The 19647-nt window shown below is 36.0% G+C and overlaps 1 protein-coding gene across 1 annotated transcript in view; it reads right to left on the minus strand.

The window, feature by feature from the left end:
* Reln (reelin) overlaps nt 1-19647 on the minus strand; it is a 422671-nt gene that overhangs the window by 171291 nt on the left and 231733 nt on the right. Inside the window, exons 9-10 of the mRNA XM_090332938.1 lie at nt 16730-16826; nt 12718-12958 (exon numbers count right to left, since the gene is read on the minus strand). Coding sequence (XP_090189064.1) covers nt 12718-12958; nt 16730-16826 — 338 coding nt within the window. The remainder of the gene's footprint in view (nt 1-12717; nt 12959-16729; nt 16827-19647) is intronic.

The following is a 19647-nucleotide window of genomic DNA, read 5'->3' on the forward strand; positions in this document are numbered from 1 at the left end:
ACTCAGCCTGGGTGCTGTCCTTGAGCTCTTCCAACCTACCCTAGAGCCAAGCCCTACTTCCCATTTTCTAGAGGTTAATTGGAGGTTAATAAGATTCTCAGGTTCTTTTGTGTCTGGGCTGGCTTTGAACCTTGATCCTCAGATCTCAGCCTCCTGAGTAGCTAGGATTACAGGCGTGAGCCACTGCATCTCGCTAAAATATTTTTTAAGGCTCAAAATCTCTGGCCATAAAGGAAATAAAAATCTAAACAACACTGAGATTTCATCTTACTCTAACTAGAATGGCCATCATCAAGAACACAAACTATAGGCCGAGTGCTGGTGGCTCACGCCTGTTATCCTAGCTACTCAGGGGACTGAGGTCTGAGGATTGCTGTTCAAAACCAGCCTGGTCATGGAAGTCCATGAGACTCTTATCTCCAATTAACCACCAAAAAATCAGAAGTGGCACTGTGGCGCAAGTGGTAGAGTGCTAGCCATGAGCTTAAGAGGTCAAGGACAGGGCCCAGGCCCAGAGTTCAAGCCCCACAAAAGACAAAAAAAAAAAAGAAAAAAAGAAAAAAAAAAAGAATACGAACTATAACAAATGCTAGCACGAGGACCTTAGGACCCAGTTGGTGGGAATGTAAAAACTAAACATAAAATAATGAAACATAAAAATACCCTATTATCCAGCAGTTTTATTCTTGGGCATTTATCTAAAACATTATAATCTAGGATACAGTAAACCCATGAGAATAACCATGTTCACTGTAGAACTATTCACAATAGCCAAGACATGGAGTCAGATGCTCTTTAATGGATGAATGCATCAAGAAAAATGTGATTTTACACACACACACACACACATACACACACACATACACACACACATACACACACACATACACAGAATGAAGTTTTATTCATGCATTAGAAAGATATTGTGTCATTTGCAAAGAGATGAAAGGACCTGTAAAAATCATGTTAAATCAGGGCCAGAGAGACAACGGTTTGATATTTTCTCTAATATGTGGACCTACAATTAATTTATAAATATATAAATAAACACTTTGGGATGGCATCCAAGTATATATCAGTGTATTAACTGAATCATGGTAGATTCAGAGGAGAATGCAAACTGTTAATTCCTTAAAAAGGCTAACTCATAGGTTGAACAAAATAAATACCAGGAAACAGGCACTCAAAAATGGGGTGAAATCAAGGGGATATCGGTAGATGATGAAAGAGGAAGAGGGGAGAATGTAATCATAAAATTCAACGCAGATCATACAAAATTTTATAAAGGGCCAGGAGTGTGGCCTAGTAGTAGAGTACTCGCCTAGCATGCAGGAGGCCCTGGGTTCAATTCCTTGGTACCACATACACAGAAAAAGCTAGAAGTAGTGCTATGGTTCAAGTGGTAGAGCACTAGCTGGGAGGAAAGCCCAAGGACACTGCTCAAGCTCTAAGTTCAAGCACCAGGACTGGCCAACAACAACAACAACAACAACAAAAGAAATAAAAAAAGAGGTGAGTTTAGTAGGGATAGGGAAGAGCAATGAAAGAGATGGCAAATGATCAGATGTGTTGTATTCATAAACTGTTGAATGACAAATCTTTTCTACAACCAATTAAAGATAATAATGACAATAAAACAAAACTCAGTTACTATCCATTCTTAAGGAGTTTGGGGATTTAAAGCAGTATGAATTATCAAATGTATTTTTCACTGTTTAATGGCTAAGGCCTCAGATAAACCATTTTATCTCTCTAGGTCTCAGTTTCTTAGGCTAAGGAATGGAATCAATAACATTTATTTTTCTATAGATGTTAGAAACACAGAGGGAGAGTGTAATTAAAGTACATTATATACATTTATGCAAATGCCATAATGAGATCTTCTGTAAAATCAATTTATCCTAATAAAAAGGACAAATATTTAAGGAATCCTCTAAGTATTGTAAGAATCTATTTATAAATTTCTGCTTAAGATATATTCTATTATATCTCATATTCCTAGCAGTAGCTGATAAACAGGAAAATTTAAATATGTTTCTCACTTTAATAGTTCTAAAAATTCTTTAGATCATATATAAATCTCTACTAAGATGTCTTAAATATATCCCACTATGTAATATGGCAAAAATACTGCAAATATTTCTGTACTATTTGCGCACATAAAACCACCAATTAAAACTTTAAAGGCTCTCCAAATTTGGCAGATTATCAAATATTCTCCTAACACAAAAAACTCAGGAATACAAGATGACTGACACATCATTTTTTACAGATGATCTTGCATTGTATAACATAAATCTACAAGGCTGAATGTCCAAGTGTATGCAATGGAAGTAAGAAAATAATTTAAGGAAATTGCTCTCAATTTTAATACCCAGCTGTTTTTGTTCAGCATCTATTCAATCTCATGTAATTTATATGCAATAACAATTAAGATCTAAACAACTTCAGTAAGCAATTAGACATCTAATTTTGTAAGTCACATGCACTTGTCTTATATGATAAAGACAAGAATATTTTGGAATTCAGGACCTACTTTATTTTTAGCATCATGAAAATTTATCAGATTTTTTTTCAGCAAATGATTATGTCATATACAACTCCTTGATTCATAATTTTTCATTTATGTTCAGTCAGGTAACTCAGCACATATTTTGGATAATAGAGGAGGGTGTAAATGTTTCTATATGTTGCTTAATGTATACCCCTTTATTGCTCTGATCAGAATTATTTTTTTACTTGTTTCATTAGTTTACCAACCATCAATACTGTATATATCAACCTTCTAAGTACTAGCAGGCTTCCAATTTCTATAATATGCAGCAAGCATAGTTTTTTGTGTGTTTCTCTTTGTCACTCAGAAATATTTTTTTTCTTTGCTGCTGTGGGGATTTATTACTTGACAAGCAGAACACACTGTAACTAAGTGACAAGAATTGTCCATTCAGAAAAGTATCAACAGGAAACATCAGTACAAATTCCTCAATATAACAAGTCTCTGGCCACAATTCAGGCTTGCCCTTTTTCGAAAACTTCTCCCTATACTCTGGTAAAATTTTAATGACTTTACCTTGTGCTTCTACACTACAATAATCACTTCTACCATTGTTTAGTAAAAATTTCACTGAAGATGAACACTGAGACACCTCTTAACATTTATCTCTCATGGGGTTAACGGCCCTGATGATTCTTTTAGGCATCTACAGACTTGAATTTTTTTTGACAACTTCCTTTTTTGTTAGAATAAGTACACTGGGTATTTGGGCCATGCCAGCTTGCAGAGAGCCGGTGGCAGATGGAATGAAATCTGCCCGGTATGCCTTCTCCTCCACATGAGCAGAGAGCCATCCATTTCCTCCATTAAGGAGTTGTCACTCAGCCCACCCAGCTGGAAGACCATTTCTGATAGCCAAGCTGGCTGGTGGCAGACAATTCAGATACAAAGTGCACTTTAAAAGGAAGCTAAAACATCATTTGTAGGAAAATTGAAAATGCATGGCTTCCACCACAGCCAATTTTTTAATGACTGTAATATTTTAAGTGATTATTTTTGCCACTTCAGATTGCTCCTTAGAGAGAAGAGGTTTTTTAATTAAAATTTAGGCAATGCAAGCAGATGAGATACGGGGAGCAGAGGAAAGAGAAATAAGAAGAATAAAATTAATTAAAATAGCATTGTTGGCAGAGGTATAAATTAGCCACTGCCTAGCTAGGAATAAAATATATTGGTAGAGGAAATTCTGGCTTAAAGTGAGATGTGTGCTGGAGGTTGACTGGCTTACAGACCATGTATTATGTTTTAAAAGGCTTTTGCTGTGCTATAGCTGCTCTCATACAGAAATGCATATTTCCTATATGCTGGCTTACTGGACTTTAAAGACAGAATTTCATTCTATAAAAATAAAAATGAAAATAGGAAGTGTATTTCTCTCAAGAGGCAAAATGAATTTCAGTAATTTTCCACATATTCCATTTTGAGGTAATTTAATGCTTGCTAAAAAATTTAAAACTTGGCAATGAATAGCATCCAGGTGCAAGAGGCTTGCAGTACATTTTCTCTAGTCAATACAATAATTTCAACCATGGTGAGTGAATTTTAGGGTTTACTGAGTGGTTTTTTTCTTTTTTCTCATCATTTTCTAGATTTGTTAGCCATTCACATTTGAATCACTTTATACTAAGATTTATAAGGACTCAATTTATGGTATAGTTTTGTGACAAGTATATAATTCCTTGGCATTAGTTATGAGAACTCTAAAATGGCCATCGTGATAGATTTGAATTGTAGTAATGAGAGGAAGAATAACAGTGAAAAATTCTGATGGGTGTTTGTTAACCTTGTCTTCAGGGACCAACTTGACTTTCTCAGTGTGCAAGGCTTGCAGACTTGCCTTCTCAAATTATAGCCAAAGATGCCAGAACAATGTGGAAGGCTGTGAGATAACTTGGAATGAAAGGTTCAAGCTGTTCAGGATAACAGATCTGACTTCAAAACTCAAGGCCATTTGACAACTTTGGGCCTTGGTTTTTCTCTTCTTTGAAATGGGAATAATTCTAAAGTTTCAAAGAGAAATTGAAGGAAACATGCCCATCACCAATACAGTGAATATCTGGAAATCTACAAATGCTAATCTCCACCCTCTTCGGTTCCATATTTTCTTTTATTCATTTTAGAAGCCTTAATGATTTTGTAGTATGTTTCTTAAGACTTCTGTTGTGCTATGGCCACTATCATATACAAATTTTACTATGCAAATTATTGTGCTAGGTAGGAGCTGTATGAGGGTCAAAGATGACGGTAAAGTTACTGTGTTGTACATGTTCATAAAGAAATCAATCTCATGTATTGGATATTTAATCACTAGTAGTGATTAAATGTGTCTGTTTCAGACAAGCATAAACAAGTAAACAAGGTTCATGAGGCAGGGAATGTCTATGGATTTGTTGAATGGCTATTTTCTCTGGAATTCATCAAAATTAGTTGTTTCTGTTATTGTCACTCTTGTCATGGTGATCTGGCTCATTTCCATGCTTCACTAATGCTATTCCATGTTAATTACTGTACAAATAGGCCTCATTGGGGGAAATTGTGAAAAGCACACTATTACGTTTAACCCCTCATCTCCAAAGTGCTCTTATTAGCTTAACAAATTACATTCTGGCTCATTCTATAATATCATGTATCCACCTCTTGGGGGAAACATGACAATAGAGCAATACAATCCAGAGTAAGGAATATCCCAAGCAAAGGGAATTTAGGTAGACAGCATGCAATTAACCAAGCTGGAATCCGGCCAAAAAAAATCATAGCTAATGCTCTGATTCTTAATGGAAAAAGACATGGGAACATGGGCTAGCTACAAGTCTTACCGAGCTCAGGTTTTATCCTCATTAGAAAGCTACTACGCAAATCCCTCAAGTTATATTCTAGATAATTTACAGTACAATGATTTGCAAAGCATAGTTCTATAAAGCCAATTCTATCTCCTCTTTTTATCCTTTACCCACTAAAATAACAAAATCATCAAATGGTCTGTTGAAGCTTCATTTTCTGGGGGAGGGGCTACTCAATTAATTACTACAGGGAAGATAAAATGGACATTTTAGCAAGTAGGCATTAGGTTGATGTGATATATATATATATACACACACACATATATATACATATATATATATATATATATATTGCCAGTCCTAGGGCTTGAACTCAAGGCCTGAGTACTGTCCTTGGGCTTTCTCAAGGTTAGGGCTCTACCACTTGAGCCATAGCACCACTTCTGACTTTTTCTATGTATGTGGTACTGAGGAATTGAACTCAGGTCTTCATGTTTGCTAGGCAAGCACTCAACCACCTGGCCAAACTCTTGGCCCAGTGTGTTACATTTTTAAACTGTAATTCTAAAAATGAATTATTGTATATAGGGTACAAAATTGGTGCTGTGACTCAAGTGCTAGAGCTCTAGTCTTGAGAAAGCCCAAGGACAGTGCTCAGGCCCTGAGTTCAAGCCTTGGGATTGGTAAAAAAAATAATTTAAAAATGAGTTCTACTAGAAGTATCATCTTCCCTTTGACAAGGTGTCTTAGTTACTTTTTTCTCATTTGCTCAATTTTGTGTGGAGGCTTTAACATTATCATACAAATTAACTTACATTATTTTCCTTATTTGGACATCTTTTCCCTACATTGACAATTTAGAAAAACATGACTATAGTATTAGACAGGTGACAGCAGAAGCTGAGAGGGAAAGTTTCAGTTGGTATCCAGGAGGAGAGACTTAAGTAGTATCCATGGTGAAAATGAATTTGGTAAATGCATAATGTGAAGACTAATAAGAAAATTAATAGACTCTTGTTCCAATTTAACACTTGTATATAAAAGCTGTTGCTTTAACTAGTGTCTCTTGTCTTTACTGGTGCATTTTGTTATTTATTATATGAGGAAAATTGTCTTTACTGGATTTTTATCTGTAGTAAATGGGAAAAGGGGGAAGCAATTAAACCAAAGTCATATGAGACAGAAGATAAACATATGAACCCCTCTAAATTTGGTAATGTAGTTACCCCAAGTCCTTTGATTGTATTTGCAAATTTCAGTAAATTACCTATTAAGGAATGACTTTTAGAAACATGTGATCTAACCACAGCCTATTCTGGAGGACAAACCTTTCTAGCAGAATCTGTGACATTCAGTGTTGATTTACTTCTTCACACAAGTTGACAAAAATGTGTAGAAGAAGTAATCTGGAATTCTATGCCATCTACACAATAAACCAGGGTAATAAATAGAAAAAGATTAGAAGGTGCAGGCACAGCAATCACAGAGGGAAGATTTTTCTAAAATATGAGGAGCAGCACTTATCCCACAGTGATCTGCATTTAATCTGTAGGTCAATTTCAGGGTAGATAGGAGCCAGTGATTTATGACTTTGCAAGCTAAGGGTAGCCAGTTTAGCTGAGCAGATAGAAGCATTTATTAATGGTGAGTGAGCAAAAAAAAGCACTTTCTCTTACACTTTTTCACACAGAGAGGCAGGGGAAGGAAGGAGATAAAGGAGTCATAGATGTTTCTTGCTTTCATTTGCCACCATAGATGGAAATAAACCAACAAAATGGAGCAGCTGCCTGACCAGCCATCATCTCATGGCAAACGGGTCCTTTCAGAAATTCTTACTTGTTTAAACTATCGAAGGACAAAACACAAACATTGTCTCTTACAGCCCTACTCTAATCACTTGTCTCTGGTTTGTCCTCAAGGTTCTTCACTGACCTTCACAATACTTCTCTCTCTTGCTAAGCAGTGAAAGAAGCAGCCACAGTAGCTCTGAGGTAGCCCTTCAGGAACTTACATTTAACACTTTTCTTTAAACTTGAAGTTAAGAATCATCTCAGATTGCAAGATGTATGTTGGATGAGTTAGTAAGAAATGACTACAATGAACTTCTCCAGATGTTTCTGGAGTGATCAACTAAAAGTAAACTTTATAGACTCCTAATGTTTATCTACTATAGATACGAAATTGATGGATGCCTTTCTCATAGCACTGGCACCTATGAAGAATTTATGAACTGATATTAATGCCACTATGATTATTATCATTATCATTTATATATACAGCTATTACAACTGATATTCTCACTTTCATCAGTGATTATCCAGTACCCATGAAGTTTTCCTTCTACTGCAAGCATCCTTCTTCGGTAAAATACTGGACTTGGATCCAGTATGTCTTAAGTCCAGGAGTCAAAAGCTCAGTTCATATTCTTTAGTATTTGGTGGCAAAACCAAAATCATTCTCACAGACAGTGCACAAGAAGTTGCTTCAAGATTAATCATTCCCCCACATCATATAGGAAGAATGTCCCTCTCGTCCTTAAGTATGACATAAATCCCACAGTCCTGAGACAGAGACACAGCCACTGTGTATAGAGTGTAACCAGCATCTGTAAAACAGGGCCAAAGGACATTAATCCTTTATCATTCTAGAAAAAAATGTACGAGTTAAAAAAGGATGTAATATTTGGAAGCAACAATGAAGATGGGTGGCTGTTTAACAGAAGTGGGTTTCATGGCCCCTCCCTGGCGGGCTGCATGGTTTGCTTATGCTTGGAGATCGCTAACGATGCTGGTGCTCTGGGGAGCTCGCAGCACTATATTTACTGGCATTTAAAGCCCCACGTACTTGGTAGTGAACAAAAGGCTGCTTAGGGACTGGAAAGAAATAAAAAATGATGATGGTAATTAGAAGCATAATAGAATGTGGTGCACCTTTTCTTTCACATGGGAAAGTACTGTGGGAAACACTGGAAGACATTCAGGCAGCAGAGTGGAGGGCCAACACAGATGGCTACGCTGTGAGAACATATTGATTCTGTAACCTCTTTCCAGCCTCCCCAGCTTACCAACTCAAACCAAAAGCACAACAAATGTAAGACCCAGGTCTACATTAAAAGCTATATTCATATTAATTACTGAAGAGCCAACAGATGACTATGGCCTTCTACCAGCCTGGGGCAGATATAAACCCGTGCCTTAGAATTGCAGCTCTCTACATCATGTAACTCCTAATTACTCTATTAAGCTAATTACTCAATTTCAACATCTGAAAAATGAGACTAAAATAGCACCTGCTTTACAAGTTTATAAAGATCAAGTTGTACGAGTGTGTGCGCGCACATGCTCTATATTCATATACAAATATATGTGCATATCTACAGTGCGTACAGGCCTAGAAGTGTCACATGCACAATAAGTGGCAGTTATTCCTTAATCACCTGGCAATATATCCATGCTTCAAAATACTCCCTTGAACAATTCTGTTTTGTAATATGGTACACTTTATCTTGGAAACATTAAATGGACGTAGTAAGATATGTAGATTAAACAAACTAAGACAACGCACACAATTAAAGCAGTCCATAATAAAACAACATCTAAGACAAACTTTGTAACCCAAAGGAACACTGTGATGTGGTTTCTAATTGGTTTTATTCTGTTTTCATCTCATAGGCCACCAAGTAAATGGCTGATATTTGACACAGAAATTGGAGTTTAAAAAAGTTAAAAAAAATTCTAGACCTCTTAGTCACTTGGCAACCATTTTTTCATATGGAAATATTTGGAACAGAAAAAAAAGGGTGGTAATGCAAATGATTTAAAAAGGACAAATTCTTAGATTTTTATGTCATTTACTTGAAGTTTAAAATGAAATATCAGAGAAGAATTTCTACCTGACTGGCATCTCAAAGATAATGAGATATATCATAAACCATGGCGAAATGATTTTTTTCTTAGTAGACATGGCTGCTTCCTTTTATGAAAAGCCGAAGGACCAGAAAGCAAAAGCCTAACACTAAAGCAACAACATATTATGAAAGCATAATAGTTAGCAATATGAGGCAGAACATGAACATCTATGCAGTAAAGGGTATTAAAGCCAAATGGTAAATAATAACCATTGGGAAATGGTTTATGCACTTGCTTACCAGAGAGAACAAAAAGTATCTCTTTTAATTTAGTGGCAGTGGGATATCTGTCACATAGGGTATTTTGGCCAAAATCCTCCTCTAAAATGTATGAAAAGGGCACATGGACTTTTGTTTTTAATAGCTAGAGCTTTAGCTTCTTTTTCAGAATAGATTTTCATAAAGTTAATGTTTTTCCTGACTTGAGCAAAGAGGATACTTGTTTCTAATACCAAACAGCTGGTGTGATTTCATCAAATTCAAGTCAAATGATGAAGGGATTTGACTGATTAAGGAAGAAATTATTTGTGTCTGGGAAGTTCATGTGTTCCTAAATTCACAACCTTGGGCAAGATGTGCTGGCTCGCATCTGTAATCACAGCTACTCAAGAGTTGGTGATCAGAGGGATCACACCTCCAGGCTAACATTGGTAAAAGTTAGTGAGATCTCCACCTCAGTACATAATCCAGGTATGGCAGTACCTGCTTGTTATCCCTGCTAAGTAGAAGCTAAGGATCATGATTGGAGAGCTGCTTTGGGTAGAGACATAAGACACTGAAAAAAATAACTGAAGTATGAATGGGGTAGAAAAGGGTGGAGGTATGATTCAAGTGGTAGAGTGCCTGCTTAGCATCTATGATACACTGGCTTCAAACTCCAGTATTACAATAATAATACTAATAATTTACAATCCTTTATTTGGCACTGATACTTATTACTAAAACAAGACAAACATTTTATTTTTATTGCCAACTCATCCTGTGAGCACAGGCCAACTCACTCTGATTCTGCTCAGGCTATTTTTGCATTAGTAAATTACATTTAAATTTTTTTAATTTAATTTTCTCATCAGGGTGATATACAGAGGTGTTAGAGTTTTTTTTTCCTAAGATATTTTACATTTTATTCTCATAAATGGAAAGTCAAGGAAGTCCAGTGGAGGGGCTAATGGCATTTTCATATCGCTTTCTTTTTATTTGATTTTTATTGGAAAGGTGATATACAGAGAAGTTATAGTTACATCAGTCAGGTATTGAATACTTTTTTTTTCTGAGCTCAAGCTCAGGATCTGAGCATTGTCCTTGGGTTTTCTCAAGGCTAGAGCTCTACCACTTGAGCCACAGCACCACTTCCGACTTTTTTCTATGTTTGTGGTACCAAGGAATCGAATCCTGCTCTACATGCATGTAGGCAAGCACTCTATCACTAGGCCAAACTCCCAGCCCTAGGAATACTTTTTTTTGACCAATGTCACTGTTGATTTCTTATTATCCCCATTTGCTGGGCAAGCAACCCCATGATTTTAATTCCTACTCATAAGGTTAATAACTATGGAATTTGGCCTTCTGCTCAATGTTTCTAACCTCCTGTCACATACTTCTTGTTTTACCTTAAGACCATCACAGTTTGTACTAACTTGCTGTGAACCTATTCCTGTCTTAGTTTCCTGTTTCAATGAACAACACATCTTCCAATGAGCTACTCAAACTTGTCTTTGACATCTATCATTTTCCCACCTTCTCAAATCAGCACATAGCTTTCTCTACTCCCTTCTTTACAAAAGTTCTGAAATATCCACATTTCTCCATCTGCTTTTAACTTCAGCCCACAGGATGCCCCGATGAGCCACTGTAATTAGGTTCCTATTTGATCTCTCTGAATGTACTTCTCCATTGTTCCATTTGGTCCTTTATCCTAACAGGAATATTTTTAAGAAATCAATTCTGATTAATTATTTTTAAATACATTTCAGATTAGGCTCAATGTCTACAGTAGGTTGCAAGACCTTCACTCTCTTCACTAGTTATATCTCCTGAAATAACAGCTACAAATGTCAAAGTATACTAGACAATGATTTCTTAGTCATTTTATTTATCTATTTATATTATATATAAGCAGTTGCACAGAGATTTCAATTCAAAAATGTCAATTTATGTGCATAGTTCATCTTGATCAATATCATTCCTTCCTTAATTTTCCTTCCAACATATTTCCTAAACTTTCCTAGTTCCATTTTTACATACATACACTGAGTATTTTGACTGCATTAATTGAAGAACTATTTTTGAATATTGTCCAGACTTCTGCTTTGTGTTCTTACCATTTATTTATTTATTTATTGCTAGACTTGAGGCATGGGCTCTGAGCACTGTCCTTGGCTTTCTTCAGAGCAAGCATTCTACCACTTGAGCCACGGCACCACTTCCAGCTATTTCTATGTATGTGGTACCGAGGAAATGAACCCTGGTCTTTGTGCATGCTAGGCAAGCACTCTACCACTAGGCCAAACTTCTGGTTCTGCTTTTACCTTTTAGACTGATTTAGTTTGTGCTGCTATAACAGAATGCCATAGCCCGGGTGGTGTAAACAGAGAACATCTGATTCTCAAGTTTCAGAGTGTGGAAAATCTAAGATTAAAGCACTGGGAGATTTCATGTCTAGTTAGGACCCACTTTATGATTCTTGCTGTGTCTTTACATTGGTTAAAGAAGCTAGAAAGTTCTCTAGTTTTTTTTTAATATATATATATAAAGGAACTAAAACCATTAATGAGGGCTCCTGACCTAATGACTTCTCAAAGGCTTTACCTCTTAATACCATCATATTGGCTTAGGATTTCAACATATTAGTTTGTGGGGGGAACATAGCCTTTATAGATAGGATTCCAACTCCAGAGACATCATTGCTCTGCCTGACCACATCCCACCTACCTTTCCATCTCTGCTTGCATTTCCTATTCACTTGAAAAAAAATTCTAATAACTTAATGATAGTGTTGCTACTGTACATTTTACTTTCCCAGCACTGTAAACTTTCCCAGGATATCATAAGTGTAAGGCCATTTTTTTTAACACTTACTCTGAGATTTATTGGACCACCTAGGCAGTGAGTGCATCACCTGTGTGAGACCCCAGGTACAGAGAAGCAGTTTCCTTGTAAGGGGATTAAGGTCATTTTGTATTTGTACACTGATATTTCTACCTGCCTCTACTAAATCAAAGAAGCAGTATCCATCCCTGAGATTATGTTCTCTGTCTAGTACATCTAGTACATGCCACTGTGGGTCCTCATACTTTTTAAATAATAAAGAATTTTTAAAGAAACAACAGTATTACATTTTTTAAAACATAAGGTAAGAGAAGTAAGAATGAGTTTTTCATTTAGTAATAGTTTTGGTTTAAAAAATACAATTAACTTTAAAGAATTTTAAGCTTAGGTTTCAGAAGGAAAAAGAAGAAACAAAAGAGAGCTCAAACCTTGACGGTGGCTCCTGGGAAGAAAAGCCAGTTGCCAGTGTCCATGGGATCCAGATGGTCTTCTAAAACCACTTGTCTGTGGGCTGAATTAATGACCAGGATGTTATCCAAGGCCCAGCAGGCTTCATACACTTCACCTACATGAAGGTTTTCCTGCTTCCACTGAAACTGAATGTTTTCTCCTTTGGCATCTTCAGGAAGATAGAGAATATGGATGATTGTGCTCACATTAGAAGGGGCTCTGAAATAGAAGGTGACATGAAGGATTAGGCATAATTTTGTCCCTTAAGATTACAGTTTCATTATTTTAAAAATATTATATCCATTATAGACTAAGTGTAATTCCATAGTCCTTGAATATTCCAATATCAATTACAATTATTATAATTTTTGTATTAAGTGATGAGAGTTTAGAATGCTAAAAACTTTCAAAGGGTTTATATGTGACACAGGCAATCACTGAGTATATTCAAGTAAGATAGTCAAAGAATAATTAAAGAGATTTGGTATATATTTCTATGCTTGTATAGGAAAACTATTAATCTGTATCTAGCACAGATCTTAATAAGGTAGAAGTTTAATTCAAAACAGTGAACTTGATAATAGGAAAACAAAGGAGAAAAAATGGAAATTTATTTTAATGTCAATTCTTACTTTAAAGTTAGGCATCAATTAGAGATCATTGTATGAGATATTTAACAACTGGCCTCTATTTAATGGTTACTTCATTTCTAGCAGCCAAATATATCTTGATACATTTATACTGTATAAATGTAATGTGAGGTTTGCCATGGAATTAAATGTACTCATTTAGAATTCATTACAATTTCCTTCAGGTCAGTCTTTCAAAAAACTATAATTTTACATGATTTTTATATTGTATCTCTGAGAATCTAGGACCTTCTGCTGCATAATAAAGTTCTTTTACTAAACAATTTTATTCTACCCAAGTAGAAATCTGCTATAGTAAAAATGATTGCCTTAGCTAAGATTAAAAATGGTACTAAAATGCAAACCAGTGGTACCCTGTGCTGGCAATAAATCAGTTTTGGAAGGACCCAAGAAAAGCCATATTTTTTCCTCACCAATGAAGCACATATATATCTGCACAATTGTCAGTGTAGGTTATAGATGATGTGCTTTATTTACCTCAGCTTCCTTCTCTTTTAAAATATTTCATGATGACTATCCTTTTAGCTTCAAAAAGAATTTAAACTGATGAAGAGAATATATTTTAGTTTTAGGTCATGATTGCAAATACTTGAGCTCTGATGATAAGGGAGATTTGCATTAATGAGTATGACAGGTTGGGATGTGGCCTAAAATTGAAAGTGCCATTTAATGAAAAAAATATGGACTCGGCTGAGCATGATCTTCATATGTTGTAATTAAATGTGTAATTTCATTACTGATCACACCAGACGCATGTAGCTGTTTTCTGGTGAGAAATACGTGCTACAGCTTAATTAAGTTTGGGTATATAATACACTAGAAAGAACGTTGTGGAGATACAGGGTAAATTTTCCAATATTTATGCTATCTTTTTTAAAGCCACTTATGCTAACAAGTATATATTTAAAAATTACTTTCATAATCAGGAGCCCAAAATCTGAGGACTGTGGTTCGCAGCTAGCCAGGGCAGTAAAGTCTGTGAGATTCTTATCTCCAATAAGCTATCCAAAAAGTCATAAGTGAGCAGTGGCTCATATGGCAGAACACTAGCCTTGAGCACTCAGGGGTAGGGCCCAGGCTCTGAGTCCAAGGACTGGCAAAAATAATCATTTTTATACCTAAAAAGCAGCAGAAAGAAAAGCTAAAGTTTCTGTCATAAAACTGGCAAGCATGCCAGGCTCATGCTTTACTGAGAACTTATAAATTATGTTTTATCCTTGCACAGAAGACAATGTAGTATTATTAAAATTAGAATAATTTTTCTTATACATAAGGCCATATAGTATGACACTAAATGAAAGGACCTCCAGGATATAAAAACAAAAGCCATATAATAAGTGATTGTTGTCCTTAATGTACTATGTTATCTCTCATCTCTTTTGCTGTCCCTTGACTATCTCATATTGTTACAGTATTTCACTTTGTTATCTGATATATTGTATATATGCTTATTTAGTTCTTTGAAATTGGATAGGGAAGGGGGGAAAACAAGACGAGGGGTGGGGGTGGGGGGAGGGAAATGGGGACCAAGACATGAGAAAGGGTATCAATGTTTGTGAAGTAATGCACCTTCTATCTGGTGAATATAATGTAACCCTTCTATTAATTACAATAAAAAATATACAAAAAGAATAACTTTTCTTAGTTTTATTTAGATGTTTAGTTCTAGTCATGTTCTAACTTACTTTCTTTAATACTAGTAGAAACTTTGTACAATTCATTTAATATTAAGAATTAACATTTATTCATTTTTCTTAAATGAATCACAGGGTTTCTGTTTTGGTTTAGCTCTAGTTTTGTGCTAGTACTGGGGCTTGAACTCAGGGCTTAAGCACTGTTCTTGAGCTTTTGTGCTCAAAGCCAGCATTCTACCACTTGAGTACAGCTCCACATCCAGCTTTTTGCTGGTTAATTGGAGATAAGAGTTTCAGGGACTTTCCTGGTGGGGCTCGCTTATAGCCATGATTCTCAGATCTCAGATGCCTGAGTAGCTAGGATTACAGCATGAGCCACAAGAGCTGGTCTTGGTTCTTTTAATATGAAAATAAGCCAAGGAAAACAGTTTCTGGTTACACAAACAACAAAAACAAAAACAAAAAAACCCGTCTCTTCTGCTAATTTAGGAACCAGTCCAATAACAATATCACTTCATAAAAGCTTGTGGAACATTTTTTTTCATTTAAATATCCTATACTTAAAATTAAGCATCTAATTAGAACTTGCAGAAATGCTAAACGTAAATTGAAGTTTTCTTATTTAAATAAATGTTTTCAGAATGAGTTCCCTTGTCATCAAGAATTGTATCTCATTTTCTTATTAAGGATTTTTTTAAATAAAGAAAATTTATAGAAGACAGGTGCCAGTGGCTCTTGCCTGTAATTTTAGGTTCTCAAGGAGCCTGAGATCCAAGGATCAAGGTTCAAAACCAGAAGGGCAGAAAAGTCCTTATGAAACTCTTATTTCCAATAAGCCACTCAAAAACTGGAAATGGCACTGTGGCTTCAAATGGTAGAGTACTAGCATTGTGCATAAAGAGGCTCTGGTCCAGTGCCTAGGCCCACAACTACCACCCCCAAAAATAAATAGATAAATAAAAGGAAAGAGGAAAGGAAGAAAGGAAACAATGAAAGATATAAATAAAATAAGAGAAGAAGAAGGAAGGAAGGAAGGAAGGAAGGAAGGAAGGAAGGAAGGAAGGAAGAAAGGAAGGAAGGAAGGAAGGAAGGGAGGGAGGGAGGGAGGGAGGGAGGGAGGGAGGGAGGGAGGGAGGGAGGGAGGGAAGGAAGGAAGGAAGGAAGGAAGGAAGGAAGGAAGGAAGGAAGGAAGGAAGGAAGTAAGTTAATATATGGTTGCAATCTGCATCATAATTGTAATAGATGACTTTAAAAAATAGGCCTTAGGGAAGTTAGAAAGCAAATGATCTAATTAGTGATGAGATGGAAAAGGCCCTGAAGCCATGAACTTCACATCATCACAGACTGAAAGGGATTTAGATGGAGATCTGATATTCTCTCAGGCCTTATATGCTGGGCCAGAGTCAGGCCACCTACAGTAACTACCAACACTGTGGTTATGTGGTAGAGGATCCTATCAGAAAGATTATGTTGCAAAATGTAGCACTACTCAAAGTAGTTTGGTATAACAACTGCTGATAACAGAAAGATCTAAATGTTCATTCTTCATGTAGGACAGGCCATAACACATGGACTTATTCAATCCAGTAGAATGGACAACCAGAGTACATTAAACCAAAAAAGTCAGTGGCACAATAAAAGCACATATGGAAGTAGGTATCCATTTTATATTAGAATTTATGAACAGACTTTAAATCACAACCAACCTAATTTTCTCAAGCTGAATCCAGTCTGCAGTATTATTCTTGGCATATGACACGATGATGCTGGGGTCAGAGTAACTAAACCGACAGGAACCTGACCCTGTAAATAGCAATAACAACAAATTTCAATTTTAAAATCAATACAATTACATATTTCCTTCTTGATAAGTATTTCTGACATTTTCCCAACTATTTAGCTATTTATCCTCTTTCTATGTTGAAATTTCCTGTAATCTGTTCTCATACATATTATCTGATGAATAATCTTAGGAATTAGAAAAGAGGTTAAAAAAGATAAATTGCAGTTTTCTTTAAAGACATATGGGCTATTTAAATTTTAAAACAGGGTATGTCAAACATCTGTCTATATATTATAGAATGATTCAAAATATGCTCTTGAAAGGTATTATTATTTAATAGTGACTCCATTCAGTGGTACATAAGTCAATAAAATGAAGAACCCCACTTTCTCTTTTTGTATGCTTTCTAAATAGAGGCCTCGTTGGTGAGTAGCTAAAATATTCTGAAAAACATAATATGACTGTAATTTCCAAGGTCTCAGAAATCCTAGTCATGAAACATTTGCTTATTATAAGTTTATTATAACTAATATAGCAGAATTTTTATAATACAGAAGAGATAAATAAACTCAAAGAACAAGAAATAGTGTGACTTGTATTTGAAAAGAGCATCTGTTAACGGTTTTACATTTTGTAGTGTTTAGGGGTTCCAAGCTTTCTTCTGAATAATTTCTTTTATTTTGGTGGTGTTTAGTCCAAAAAACAGTGAGTTTGCAACCACCAAAGCTGGCAATGTGCAAAAAGATCAAGCATCAGTGTTGGAGATCTGTTCTCATCGATGAAACATATGTGAAAAAGCAGCAAGGAGACCAGAAAAGGAAAGCCACACACAAGCCAGGCTCACACAGAAAACTGCCTCTCCACTTCCACCCCCTCCTCCTGCTCCATGTCTTTGCAAATCAAGACTAAATTCTACCTTTCATGAGCAGCTGCTTAAAATAAATATCAAACTGTGTGGCTAGAAAAATTGGCAAGATTTGTGGGACAAACAAACAAGAACAGGTACTGCCAAAGACTCTGCTGTTTCAGAGGCAAGTTTGAATTAGGCTAAAGATTTAAAGATTATTTGTGGGCTTTGTGTCTTAAACACACAAAAGTGCTTAAAAGAAAATGTACCAGGGTGGTTTCCTGGAAAGGATAGAGGCAGTGATGACCAGAAATGTTCCTTACAGAATGCAAATTCTTTCAGATTATTTATACACAGAGCAGAGAGAAGGAAAAGCTTATATATCACAATAAAAGAATATTCAACAAGATCTGAGGACAAATGCCACTATCAACAAGTCTTAGGCTAACATCACAATGTTACAAGTTTTAGTTTGTGTCCTACGTAAAAAGATACAGAACTGGTGACTCACCCTTTCTTACTCACTTGTAAGAAGTGGTCATTAAATTCTCTGACATCTAAAATATTAGTGATTTCTAATCCATCTCCTTACTACTGCTAAGGAACTGTCATTAGTTCTTACTAAGTCTTGATTAGTTCGTCTCCGGGTTTCCAGGCATATCTGTCTTCACCCAACCATTGTGGCCAGTTGTTGGTACAAGTCAATTACTTATTATAATTACCTCCTGTTTATAATCCTCTGTTAATTCCTCAATCCCTTTAGGATAAAGTTGCACTTCTACCTGAAGTAGGGTAATGGCATACCATTGAGGGAGACCAAATGCAGATTCTGAGAAATAGAACTGGTTCAGGTTATCTTAAAGGGCTCTTCCTATGTTAAAAGAGTGCGTAATGAGTCACAGTGATTAACTCTTAGCCTGACAGCAGAGGCCACAGCACTGAGTTTCACTAAAGTCAGCCTGGAACTGAGATTCAGGTCTATGGCTTGGAATTGATATTCTTTAATTTCTCTAGGTGGGAGGCATCTCTCATGGCTAAACTATTTGAGTTGGGCAAGGGGGGATGTAGATAATTCTTGCTTTCCCACTTTCTTCAATGTGATTTTTTTTATCTTGCTTTATTAAAAGCAGGCACAATAGTCCTTCACCTGATCTTTTTGCATTCTAAGTTACAAACTGAACAAGTGGCTTACAAGTCTATTTTTGTAATAAATATATCACATTGAGAAGCAATTTATATTTCCAAATACAAAGCAATACTAGAACTCATTTCTTTAAAATAAAAGAATAAAAAGAATGGCAAATATTATTTACCTAGGCTGTTTCCTTTCACTGTTAGAGAGGTTCATCACCATAACGATATTTTTTGTGCATGTTGGCGATTGAAATCAAGAGGAATGTGAATGCCAGGCAAGTACTCTCCTGAGCTACAGCCCAGATCATATCATTATAAGGATAAATGTGTTATTGTAGCCAGGAACAGTGGCTCATGCCTGTCATCTTAGATACTCAGGAGGCTGAGATCTGAGGATCACAGTTCAAAGCCAGCAGCACTAAAGTCCATTAGACTCTTATCTTCAATTAACCACTAGAAAACCAGAAAAGGTGCTATGGCTCTCGGGGCAGGGCGATAGCCTTGAGCTGAAGAGCTCAGGAACAACCCAGGCCCAGAGTTCAAGTGCCATAACCCACAAAGAAAATGTTTTACTGTAAACTCTGTCAGATCTATGAACCACTATACTGCTGAAAATTACAACTAAAATCAGTTATCAATTTTTATTTCTGGCTTTATTTTTTTTAGAACTATAACTTAGAAAAAACAGAAAAATACCTTTCTAGTTTTGCTATAAAGAAGTTAGGCAGATTGGTCAGTCAATTACCCAGTCAAATAACTATGAAAAGGATCTCTAATGTCAGGGCTAGCTGTAAACTCAAAAGGCTACTTCTTTGTGGTCAGTCTCAGTTCACTTGACTTCAGCTGTCATTCAGGAACTA

Source organism: Megascapheus bottae, chromosome 5 (assembly GCF_031878675.1).
Source record: "Megascapheus bottae isolate mThoBot1 chromosome 5, mThoBot2.hap1, whole genome shotgun sequence".
Lineage (NCBI taxonomy): Eukaryota > Metazoa > Chordata > Mammalia > Rodentia > Geomyidae > Megascapheus > Megascapheus bottae.